The sequence below is a fragment of the Poromitra crassiceps genome, assembly GCF_964638095.1.
Source record: "Poromitra crassiceps genome assembly, chromosome: 18".
Lineage (NCBI taxonomy): Eukaryota > Metazoa > Chordata > Actinopteri > Beryciformes > Melamphaidae > Poromitra > Poromitra crassiceps.
In genome coordinates, this window is record NC_139636.1 from 2,976,620 (window position 1) to 2,989,786 (window position 13,167).

Sequence of the window (13,167 nt, forward strand, 5' to 3'; positions counted from 1 at the left end):
GCTGGGTTTACCTAAGCTAGTTTCAGCACATAGAGGTCACGTGGAGGCTGGGTTTACCCAAGCTAGGGAACTGCTGTTCTAATCTTGTCTTGCTGGGGACACCTTGGAACCCCATCAAGGCCCCCTGGCGATCCAAACCCCATATTGAGAACTACTGTGCTAAATGATTGACAATGCACTCCTGTAAATACTTTTTCTGAATTATACCGTTAAACTGCTGTTTGGCTTTGCAGGGCAGAATGGTCAGACAGTGTCTCAGAATTCATTGTTTCTTCCAGCTGTCCTTATAGGTGTGTACCACTGCAGTTCAACAAAGCTGGGCAAATCTCTGGGGAAAAAGAGGGTGATATGCAGCTGAGCACTGGAAAGATAAATAAAGCTTTATCAGCATGTTCAACTCTCAGAATAGCTCCGGACGGGAGGAGAGCTGTGAGGTAACTGTCCTGGGAACAGGCCACATGTCGCCGGCGGTGTTCACAACCTATAAGAACTGATGCCTGACCAGCTTGAAACTCTGATAGTCTGGACACCTACTAGGCAACATGACAGGCTGCTGGCTGCTGTTTGTGCTGCTGGCTGCAGCCCACGCTGAGCGCCTCTTCACCGGGTGAGTTCATCTGTGCACACTGCAGGAAGAGCTGTTTTACTGTGTATCTCATTGTAGGGCTGTCTGTCTGTCTGTCTGTCTGTCTGTCTGTCTGTCTGTCTGTCTGTCTGCCTGTCTGTCTGGCTGTCTGTCTGTCTGTCTGTCTGCAACCCACCTTTCCCTCAGAGAATAATAAAGTTTTGAACTGAGTTGAGTTGAATTGATGAGTGGGAGGAAATGTGCACTCTGATATCAATACTTCCCTCTGCAAGAATAAAATAATCCTGTTTTTCTGTATCTAATGATCAGCTCCTTTGAGAGCTCGTTATAAGAACAGTGCTACATCTGAGTCATCACTTTTGAAATTTAACAACCTCCAAAAGCCAGAAACCACAAAACTAAAACTAAGTCTGGTAGAGATGGCAGGTAGAAACTCTGGAGCTGCTCCATAGAAAACTAGAATTGCACTAGAGAGTGTAGACATATTTTGTGAGTCGGATCGGATCCGCTCCAAAATGTAACGGGTTCTTCCTTGGCCCATGCAACACCATTCCACCAGGTTTCATGAAATTAAAGCCCAGTGGGTTTTCCGTCATCCTGTTAACAAACGGCGCTGAAAACATAACCTCCTTAGCGGACGGAGGTAATGAACTGGGAAAGATGAGCAAAGTGAATGGGAGAGCACCTATAGTGGATACGGGGTACATCTTCTCAGAAATTTACATAATACTACAATACAATAAGCCTCATTTGGGCATTAAAATGCAAGCAAACATTCTCAAGTCCATAAACTCAGTCTCCCATTCAATTTCTATAGTTGAAAGGAAAATATGGGGAGACAGTTTTCCCTCCTTTTGATCCATTCATGTTTTATTTGAAGTAATGTTACTATCCAGCATGTCTGATTTGTGTCTAAATGCATGGTTAATATATTGGTGAGATGTGACTAAACCATGGTTAAAGTATAGGTTAATATATGAGTAGAATATGACTAAACCATGGTTGAAGTATAGGTTGGTATGGGAAGAGTAGCCATTATCTGGGCACTATGACTCTCCTGTTGGTTGGTGCTTTTAGTCATCTGTAACATTGTTAAACAAGGAATTTCATCTGATTCTACTGCTGAGCTCATTGTAAGTCACTCTGGATATGAACAGCAGCTAAACACCTGAGGAGTTCATGTTAATGTAAAGAGACAGGAGTGAGTTTTGACTTGTCTTACAGAGATCAGGTCATCAGGGTCAATGCGGAGTCTGAGGAACAGATCCAACTCCTGCAGGCTCTGGAGAGGGAACAGGACTGGAAGGTACTACACACCCACACTCAACTTGTCTCAGCTGCTTGCATCACACATTCACGCCTGCATTTTCAATGGGGCAAATTGAGTTCAGCACCATCATCGACCCACAGATAGATTCCAACTGACAATATATTGAATGTTGAAAAGTTACCAGAGTCATCCTGCATCCTAAAAAGTCAGAAACTGTCAGGCAAAAAAAAAAAAAAAACAGAGATAGACCTTCCATCTGAATTTATTGTTCTCTGAATGTTTTGTTTTTCTCATAAAAATTGAATGAATTTTTTGTCGTAGTCCTTGGCATCTGATTTAGATTATTGAACACCTTGGGTGCAGAGTCAGCATCACTTTTATTTTGTTAAGCGCAATAAATATACAGACTAGTGTAGTCAGTGTCTTGGTGGCATCGGTGTAACAAATAAACAATAGACACACTTTAGAGCCCGATATAAGACAGTTTTTGTTTTGTTGATTTAGTATTGAATTGTATAAGTTGCCTGTCTACACTCTACATGGAGCGATAGTAGTGAGAGTGAAACCTATTATTGCTATAGAATAATCATTCTTCGTCATGTTCTCATTGGGAATATTTCTAGTGATCTTAGCGAATTATACCACTATTATATATACATTATACAGTATAATATAGTAAGTTAATGATACCATTTGGCTAGAGACACTCTCAAGGGAGGTGCCTGAGCCATTCGCAAAGTGGGGTTCAGGGACCTCCGGGGGCCCTTGAGGGAACTACATGGAGTCCCTGGCCAAATGAGGAACAGTTTAATTTCATTATATTTTTTATTTGAAGATAGTCCAAGAAGTGATGTACGATAATAGTACAGTGATGAAAGGAATGAGCGTTCTGTAAGCTGTACAAAAGGTTCCCAGTCAAATGTGTGACCCTCCTCTCAGCTGGACTTCTGGCAGCACCCTGTCTCCACGGAGCTCCCGGTGGACCTCAGAGTGCCGTACGCCAGCCTGAGCGCTGTGGAGCACTACCTCCACGCCCACAGCATCCCCTCCTCTGTCCTCATCAACAACCTCCAGGTCTGTCAGCCCCAAACACATTATGGCACGGCGGCTCAGTGGTTAGCACCTCAAAGTCGCCTCACAGCAGGAAGGTCGTGGGTTCGAATCTCCACCCCGATCAAATTGATCTGTGTGGAGTCTACACATGTTCTCCCCGTGGTTGCGTTGGTTTCCTCCCACAGTCCAAAGACATGCTGTGTTTAGTATTGTAATGCAATCTAGTCAAATGTGTATGTAACCTATGCTGTGTGTAGATATATAAAGTATTGTAATGTGAACTGTACTGTGAAAACTATAAACAATCAAATAAATGAATAAATAGTGTTTGTCATGTGTAGGAGCTGCTGGATGAGGAGAAGGATGACATGGAGGAGAACCAGATGAGGGAGCGCAGCACCAGGAGCTTCAACTTTGGAGCTTATCATCGTCTGGAGACAGTGGGCTATTTACACACACACACACACACACACACACACACACACACACACACACACACACACACACACACACACACACGCACGCACACAACACTAGAGTTCTCAGTTTCAGCGTGAGCCTGACGGGACACGACTGGCTTGGGCTAACAATTTATGTTAATTGGTCAGGTCGGGTTTGCATTTTCAGGACCGTTGAGAACTCTAGCACATACGCGCACACGCACGCACGCACGCACAAACAAACAAACACAAACACACACACACACGCGCACGCACACGCACACACGCACGCACAAACAAACACAAACACACACACACACGCGCACGCACACGCACACACGCACGCACAAACAAACAAACACAAACACACACACACACGCGCACGCACGCGCACGCGCACGCGCACGCACGCACAAACAAACAAACACAAACACACACACACACACACACACACGCGCACACGCACGCACAAACAAACAAACAAACAAACACAAACACACACACACACGCGCACGCGCACGCACGCACAAACAAACAAACAAACAAACAAACACACAAACACACACACACACAGAACTCCCACTCCCACAGTATAAACACACACACTATGCACATCTTCTATTAGATGGCTTCTCATCTTTTTCATCAATAATACATTCAATACACACAGTAGCACAGGTGACAAGGACCTAGCCTGAATGTGTTTGCACGTGTGTGTGTGTGTGTGTGTGTGTGTGTGTGTGTGTGTGTGTGTATGTGCGTGTGTGTGTGTGAGTGTGTGTATGTGTGTGTGTGTGTGAGTGTGTGTATGTGTGTGTGTGTGTGTGTGTGTGTGTGTGTGTGTGTGTGTGTGTGTGTGTGTGTGTGTGTGTGTGTGTGTGTGTGTGGCGCTGCCATTCAGATCTACAGCTGGATGGACACACTGGTGGCTGAGCATCCCAAGCTGGTCACCAAGGAGGAAATCGGAAAATCCTACGAGAACAGGCCCATGTATGTTCTCAAGGTACATGTGTAGGCCAAACCTCAGATAGAGAGAACAGTGTGTGTGCATCAAGGTAGGCCAGACCTCAGCTAGAGAGAACAGTGTGTGTGCATGATCCTCCCACGTCCTGCCGGTGAAACTCCTCAGTGTCAGGTGAAAAGAAGCAGCTAGTGACTGCACATGTATCAGAGGAAGCATGTGCTAGTCTACGGCTCTCCCCAGATCAGCAGAGGGGGTGGAGCAACAACCAGGACAGCAGGGGGATTTGGCTAAGTACAGTGTTTTAGGGAGAAAACAGGGGGAGAAACACTTCACGTGGTTGTACAGTAGGCTACCTGTCAGCATGCATGTGTTTGAGTGTGTATTTGTACTGTAAGAGATCTGGGTGTTTGTTTTACTGTTTTACCGATATGTATATTGGTTACTTAGCAGTGGGATATTGGCTTTGTGTTGATGATATGCTGGAGGTGAGGTTATGATTTCATGCAACCATGCAGAGGAGGCAGTAATGGTAATTTGGTATTTTTTGTAATATTGGGATTTGGGACTGTTTTTAGCATGAAATGGCCAAATTTAAATACACAGAACATCATCACAAAATGCTGTGTATCATGTGTTGCCTTACACAGTACAATGAGTGTTTGTGTGTTGTCTCTTCAGTTCAGCACTGGAGGCAACACACGTCCTGCCATCTGGATTGACACTGGCATCCACTCCAGAGAGTGGGTGTCTCCGGCTACCGGGGTGTGGACAGCCAACAAGGTAAGAGGACACTGTAGTAAGCCAGTGAGATGAAGACAAATCATTTATAAACTAAATGACATTTGGTGGACCTCCTCTGACAGCATAACTGCTGTCCCCTAAAAGAAAAACTCAGTTGAATATTATTGAGGTTATGAGCTATCTTCAGATGTTTGCTTACATTTTCAAGGATGTAATCATCTCAAATATGAGCAAGAAAGATCAAATGGTGACCCCCCCTCCCAAAAAAAGAAAGTGTATGGTTTAGAAAGCTCTTCATACAGAAAATGCTGCACATCAATGTACCTTCCTCATAAGCAGTCGTGAAACACACCACGCATGATTGTTCTCGAGTAAATAAATCATTACATTCATATTTGGCACGGGTACCGGCAGGGGTCCCGAGCAGATGGTGACAGGGCCGATTCTTTTAATTAGGTCATTATGGCCAACTTAATGGCCAAAAATAGCTCATTAGTGGCCAAAATGAGTGAACAGAGGCTCAGCACCATGGAGAGCTACATTGGTTAGCCACTGACGGAGCACACATGGGTGGAGTTGGAATCAGGAAGGGAAGTGGACCATGACAGCCCTCTAAAAACAGTGGGGAGAGAGAGGAGAGGCTGTGTGTGTGTGTGTGTGTGTGTGTGTGTGTGTGTGTGTGTGTGTGTGTGTGTGTGTGTGTGTGTGTGATTGTGTGCTCCAGTGGGTATCAGATCTAGTACTATATAATAATAATAATGCATCATCATCGTATGACTCTTTGCTCATTCTAGACTCAAGACACTCTGGAACATTTGTCACAGCTATCGGTGGTGCTTAGGGCTTATTAGTGGCAGCTTGTACTGGTTGTGATTTATTATTTATTATTTTTATAAAGTTCATTATATTACTGCTGCCATTATATTTCATTCTGGATAACAGAGTCAGCTAAATGCCTGATATACATCAAAGATAGTTTCATTGTGGGAATGCAGTTTCTACAAAATACCTGCTCTCTGTCCTTGTTCAGATCGCTAACGACTACGGCACCGACGCTTCCCTGACTTCCCTTCTGAACACCATGGACATTTACCTGCTGATCCTGGCCAACCCTGACGGCTACGCCTACACACACTCCAACGTAGGTGACACGGACTCCATAGTTTCCGCCATTTTTGTAGTCCCAAAACGTCACAACTTGGAAACCCGGGTATCACCGAAATCCCCCAATTTCCCACTTGTAAATAGGACATTGGAGGACTGTTCATGTGCTTGCAACTGTAAATAATATATGAGGAGCACACGACTGCAGCATTAGCCTACACACAGTCTAAAAGTAGGTCACTGGCACTCAGCGGGACCACGGGACTGACATCACTGCACCCACCACCCCCTCCTCACTGATGTTGTTCTCTCAGCTCTGTTTACACTGTAACAATTACAAACCTTTTATGACATTTTTAATATTAAATGGAAAGTTGAAGGGGGAATCATGGTTGACATGAGCCAGAGCGAGTTGCTGTTGCAAACCACACATCTGCAAAATACAAGTTTTTAAGAGGGAAGAAAAGCAGAACACTTATTTTCTCATTGATGACCAAGTATTGGATCATAATATTACACAATGTTTTTTTAGAAGGCTTTAAAGGCCCATGGGACACGGAAACTCACTCACCAGATAAATAAGCATGTAAAGGGAAATGAGTGATGTGGATTTTGAAATGTGGTGCTTGAATGACTGAAGCTCTGATGTGCAGGATCGTATGTGGCGTAAGACTCGCTCCAGGAACCCAGGCTCCTACTGCCGCGGGACCGATCCCAACAGGAACTGGGACGCCGGCTTCGGTGGTGGGTGCAGCAAACACAGCTACACACCTTTAGTTTGGTTTAACTTCTCTTTACACAAAAGCAAGTGTGTGGGAATGTGTGTGAAACTGTGTGTGTGTGTGTGTGTGTGTGTGTGTGTGTTTTAGGCCCCGGTACCAGTACGAACCCCTGCTCAGATTTGTACCACGGCCCGTCGGCCCACTCTGAAGTGGAGGTGAAGAACGTGGTGAACCTGGTCGAAAGCCACGGCAACTTCAAGTCCTTCATCTCGGTCCACGCCTACTCCCAGCTGCTCATGTACCCGTACGGCTACAACTGCCAAGACGTGCCCCATCAGCCTGAGCTGGTGAGCAAGGAGCTCACTTTATTCTACTCTCTCAACCAAGTGTATCTCTTCCACAATCTTGTTCAATCTGTTCTGTTTGTTCTCCTTTTCAATTTTTGTCCCACTGATGATGTCATAGTGATATCATAAGAGCACCTGAGTGAGATCCACCTCATGTCTCCTGCTGCTCCTGTCATGACTGTCCTCTCCCTCAACACCTTGTCTTTCCTTGGTTCTCCTGTAGGACTCTGTTGGCAGGGCTGCAGTGCAGAAACTTACCTCCCTCTATGGCACCAGGTATAAGGTTGGAAGCATCTGCAAAATCATCTGTAAGTACCATCTTCCCTGTGATAGATCGATAGATGGATGGAAGATTTTATTTGGATAGTCAGCCTACAGAGTATTTGTAAAAAAAAACAGCTTATTAGTTGATCATTCCTCTGCTCCCCTCCTCTCAGACCAAGCCAGTGGGGGCAGTATTGACTGGTCCTACAACCTGGGAATCAAGTACTCCTTCGCCTTTGAGCTGAGGGACACCGGTCGCTATGGTTTCGTCCTGCCAGCCAATCAGATCATCCCCACCGCCTCTGAGACCTGGCTGGGCCTGAAACACATCATGGAGTACGTCCGTGACCACCCTTATTGAACCACAGACGTCTAGTGAAGGATCTATTTCAACTCCTTTTGATTTGCATAAGAGTTCAACTAGGTTGACGTCATGTGTATGAGGTCAATTCATAGCATATTTCACACTGATGTAAGTTAAACAAATAAAGCCCTTCTGAAAGTATGGTTTATTTTATTGGTTGTTTGCAGCAGTGAACAACTACACAGCAAGCAGCTGTTTATCTGACTGAGCTAGAGCTAGGAAGTGTCCAGTCTCCATCAACTTATTGATATCAGTGTTAAGTCAGAGCCACGTGTCACGCACTTTTATTAAAACAAGACTGTTGGGGCTGGGCAATATTGACAAAATCAAATATCACAATATTTCTAACCAAATACCTCGATATTGATATTGCAACAATATTGCAGGGATAACTATTGGTGCTTTCACAAACTATTTACACAAGGTTCATGATCAATAATCAGTAATGCAGATATAGTGACTAAATGGGTAAAGGCAAATAATAGAACAGGATGGTAAGTTCAGATAATGTTTTTTTTTTATTTAAAAATGAGAGCAATTGACACATTTGTGATATTAAAGGGGGAAATAAATAAATATGAAATTTGCTTTATTGGCATGTATATCGAAGCACTATTTAGGAAAGAAAAATATTCAAATACACAAAAATCTCATAATACATACATACATTATATACATACATACATACATATGATACAGTGTGCTATATGAGCTACATCTTCAGCCCAAGAACTGGGCAATAATATGAAAAGCTGCCTTGTAGAAGAAGCTCAACGTGTTAAAGGAACAGAGCAACATTTTGGGAGATTCACCTATCGATAGTAAGACGAGAAGATATATACCCTTCTCTTCTCTGTGTGTGCAATAGAAAAGTAGCGGTGCGCCCTCCTGCTACGTTAGTAGCGTTAGTAAAGAGTTTGAGTTATGTCCTAGGTGGTTTGTGTAACTGTTAGTATTGCCTGAGAAAGTTGAATCAAAGTTTTGGACGTTGTTCCTAAGGCACAGTAACCCTGAGTTAACTGATTGACACACTGGGAATGTCGGCCGCCACACCGAACCGAGCGCACACCTTCTTCAGCTGTTCCTCCAGCACAATGGTTTTCTTCACCTCTAAATTGTAGTTAAATTTCAAGTCTTCGATCTCTTCAAAAAAGGTGGGATCAAAGTTCTCAAGTTCTCTCTTCAACCTTTTAACCTCGCTTTGCAAATATGAATTCTCCGTTTCCGCTGCCTTCAGAAGGTTTTTAAGCTTCCCGTAACCTGGCAACACAAAGAGAGAAACTGATGTCATGGCAGTTGTTCATTCACTGCAGTAGAGCACTGGGGGGCAGTGGTGTAGTGGTGCCTGGAGAAGTGGGTATACTGTCTTTCCTTGAATTATTATATTTTTATTAGGAATTCAAAAATAAGTACAAGTGAGTAAAATTACCGTACATGTATTTTCCATTTTCATTGTAAAGGAATATGGTATACCCTGCAGGCCTGCACTCTGTATCACGGGCGCCGGAAGGGGGGGGACAAGGGGACATTTTGTCCCCGTAAATATGAGAGAGAGAGTGGGGAAAAAAGAGGAGAATCCACAGCCAGTGCATGAGAGCACTCCCCCCCCGCCCCCACCCACTCCGACTCACTGCTCGGCTTTCGCTTTCGGCAGCTTCTGGATAATACTGAATAATGACATCACTACAGTATAATCCTAATGTTAATTTAAAATGAGATATTCCTCTAAATATGGCTAAAAATCATCCAAACGTCCAAAAAAACAAAACAAAAATTGGCGCCCCTGCTTTTGTCCCCCTAATTCCAAACTCGTTTCGGCGCCACTGCTCTGTATACCCTGCATGGTTGCACTACCCTGCATGGCTGCACTACAGGGTATATACTCTGTACACCCTGCATGGCTGCACTACAGGGTATACACCCTGCATGGCTGCACTACAGGGTATATACTCTGTACACCCTGCATGGCTGCACTACAGGGTATACACCCTGCATGGCTGCACTACAGGGTATATACTCTGTACACCCTGCATGGCTGCACTACAGGGTATACTCTGTATACCCTGTAGTGCAGCCATGCAGGGTATATACTCTGTATACCCTGCATGGCTGCACTACAGTACTGCTGGGAGTCTCACCTTGCTGATTGGACGGCTCACCGTATCGCTCACTGTGCTCGCTGAGCCTTTGCTTCAGCTCCAACTTCTCCTTCTCCAGCTCACTGTTGACCAATCTGTAGATACAAGAAGAAAAGGCTCATTTAGATTTAAGATACAACGTAAGAAAAGGCTCTTGTAGATTTTGTCAAAAGGAATATTCTCATTTCCACAAGTTCCACCGTCCAGGAGTTTGACTGGTACCAGCCAAATGATTGGCTGTTTGGTTAGTTTGTCTTCAGACACTCTCAGGCAGGTGACTGAGGCATTGGAAACACTGCATGTGATTTATCAATGAGAAAAGATGTCCTCCTCTGATCATGCAATATACATTTTCAACTTGACAACACGACATAAACATTCTAAATTTCCCCCACGTTACCTCCTGTTGCAGTGTTTGCTAGTACAATAACTGACAGGACATAAGCTAGCTTCCAAACTGTTCCCTAGCAACAACACAAAAAACCATCTGTAGATTATTCTATTATCAGAGTTTTACACACCTCAGTGTCTGGAGCTCCTTACCGAGGCCTGCATCTCTACTTCCACCAGGAGGAAAGCTTTTCAACAGCTCCACCTAGCACAGCAAATAAATAAATGATTCATTAATTAAATAAATGCTACTATGTAATGTGTGTGTGTGTGCGCACACACACACACACACACACACACACACACACACACACACACACACACACACACACACACACACACACACACACATATATAGTACTGTACTAGATATGTACTAGACCCAGGACTTCTCCATCACCGAAGGAGAGCTGGGTTTCTACCATGAAGCTGAAAAGGCCTGTGGTCATAGAGATGTACAAGGAACAGACTGAGAACCTCTATAATAAGGAGGTGGCCACTCCCAGCACACCTGACAAACTGGCCACTCCCAACTCAAGTTGCTCAGTTGTCCATGACCTCCATGACCTCCATGACACACACACACACACACACACACACACACACACACACACACACACACACACACACACACACACACACACACACACACACACACACACACACACACACACACACACACACACACACACACACACACACATCGAAACAGAGAAGCTGTACCTGATCTTCAAGGTGGCGGAGGGTCTTCTGCGTGCTCTCCTCACGCTCGCTCAGCTGCTTCAGCTGCTGCTTGAGTTCTGACAGGCTGGAGGTTTTCTGGGAGAGCTCTCTCTCCAGCTCCTTCATCTTGTTCTCAAACATCCTGTGGAGAAAGAGAGGCGCTGACTCAAGCTTAACTCGACATTTTTCACAAGTGTCTCTCGACAGAAATAAAAGAGTCGCACGCCATTTTATACTTCATCGACAGGTTTCAGTCATCTCCACGGTAACAGCGAGCCGGCCCCTACCGCCCTCCTCCCAGCAACAGTGTCTCCCCTCGGCTTCAGTCCAAGCCGTCCGAGGAGGAGCAACAGATTTCTTCAAATCACTGTAAAAACATCTTAAATCACTGTAGAAACATCTTAAATCACTGTAGAAACATCTTAAATCACTGTAAAAACATCTCGCCCGAGTCCTAAATTAAAAAAAATATACAGGGGTGAGTAGATAATGACTGACATTTAAATTTTTGGGTGAACCTATCCTTTAAGGTGGGCCTAGAAGCGGCTTGCTGACCTGGTCACCACAGAAGCCTTCCCGGTCTTGCTGTCTGCTCCCTCTGGCAGGCTTCTGGACAGCGACGCCCGGAGCCTCTGCTTGGTCTCCTCTAGCTCCGCCTCCAGCTTCTCATTGGTCAGTTCCAGGCTCGTCTTGGTCACCCTCACCCTCTCTGCTGCCTCAATTTCCTGCAGGAACACAAACAGTGTCCAGGAGGGAGAAAAGAGCTCAAAACACACATCTGGATAGTTTGATTCAAAAAGGAGAAATCAGTTGAAGGTAGTACTATATTCTTTCAATATTCACTTAATGAATTTAATTGAAGATTGATTGTTTTTTTCTCTCTGGAAACAGCATTGTAATGAAATTCTTCCTATCTGGCTTTTGAACCAAGGGGCAACCCCCGGTTCTAAAAATGCAGCCAATGCGGAAGTGCCTTAAACCCACATTCTTTTGAATGGCTTGCAGGGGGCGACTTCACTGGCTGCAAAACAAGTCTGATTATATAGAAGTCAATGGGAAAAGGACCCTACTTCTCACTTGATTTATGACCTCAGTAAACACTTTCCTAATGAGTTTATGGTCTCAATCACTAGATGTAAGTCTTCAATACAGCATGATGTTCATTTAGTAAATTATGGTCCCATTTAGAATCAAATAGATGATAAAGCAGACTATGCTTTGGGGTGTGATTTGGGCCTGTCCAGTGATTACCTCGTGCTACCTGCTTCTGATAGCAGATGGCTCTGTAGGAAACCCCTGGTCTCGTGCTACCTGCTTCTGATAGCAGATGGCTCTGTAGGAGAGCCCTGGTCTCGTGCTACCTGCTTCTGATAGCAGATGGCTCTGTAGGAAACCCCTGGTCTCGTGCTACCTGCTTCTGATAGCAGATGGCTCTGTAGGAGAGCCCTGGTCTCGTGCTACCTGCTTCTGATAGCAGATGGCTCTGTAGGAAACCCCTGGTCTCGTGCTACCTGCTTCTGATAGCAGATGGCTCTGTAGGAAACCCCTGGTCTCGTGCTACCTGCTTCTGATAGCAGATGGCTCTGTAGGAGAGCCCTGGTCTCGTGCTACCTGCTTCTGATAGCAGATGGCTCTGTAGGAAACCCCTGGTCTCGTGCTACCTGCTTCTGATAGCAGATGGCTCTGTAGGAAACCCCTGGTCTCGTGCTACCTGCTTCTGATAGCAGATGGCTCTGTAGGAGAGCCCTGGTCTCGTGCTACCTGCTTCTGATAGCAGATGGCTCTGTAGGAGAGCCCTGGTCTCGTGCTACCTGCTTCTGATAGCAGATGGCTCTGTAGGAAACCCCTGGTCTCGTGCTACCTGCTTCTGATAGCAGATGGCTCTGTAGGAGAGCCCTGGTCTCGTGCTACCTGCTTCTGATAGCAGATGGCTCTGTAGGAGAGCCCTGGTCTCGTGCTACCTGCTTCTGGCTCTAAATAACCAAGATGGCGAGTCCACAAACCAGTGGGTGACAACGCCATATTTTGACGTGTGATTTTGATGTGTGGAACCAACCACAT

General features: G+C 45.0%; 2 protein-coding genes across 2 annotated transcripts in view; one reads left to right on the top strand and one right to left on the bottom strand.

The window, feature by feature from the left end:
• Positions 1–542: 542 nt before the first annotated feature.
• LOC310792900 (carboxypeptidase A2-like) lies at positions 543–7,852 on the top strand (the record flags this gene model as incomplete). Its single annotated transcript, XM_083654670.1, has 11 exons — positions 543–607; positions 1,811–1,892; positions 2,796–2,930; positions 3,251–3,349; positions 4,251–4,352; positions 4,992–5,093; positions 6,085–6,195; positions 6,812–6,902; positions 7,028–7,227; positions 7,451–7,535; positions 7,665–7,852. 11 exons carry the CDS (start codon positions 543–545, stop codon positions 7,850–7,852), a joined length of 1,260 nt encoding a protein of 419 aa, XP_083510796.1.
• Positions 7,853–8,452: 600 nt separating this feature from the next.
• Positions 8,453–13,167, bottom strand: part of cep290 (centrosomal protein 290) — a gene marked incomplete at its 5' end in the record, with an annotated part of 47,585 nt that continues 42,870 nt past the window's right edge. Inside the window, 5 exons of the mRNA XM_083654148.1 lie at positions 8,453–9,115; positions 9,994–10,088; positions 10,515–10,588; positions 11,107–11,248; positions 11,662–11,831. Of these exons, the coding sequence (XP_083510274.1) occupies positions 8,871–9,115; positions 9,994–10,088; positions 10,515–10,588; positions 11,107–11,248; positions 11,662–11,831 (726 nt within the window). The 3' untranslated portion in view covers positions 8,453–8,870. The remainder of the gene's footprint in view (positions 9,116–9,993; positions 10,089–10,514; positions 10,589–11,106; positions 11,249–11,661; positions 11,832–13,167) is intronic.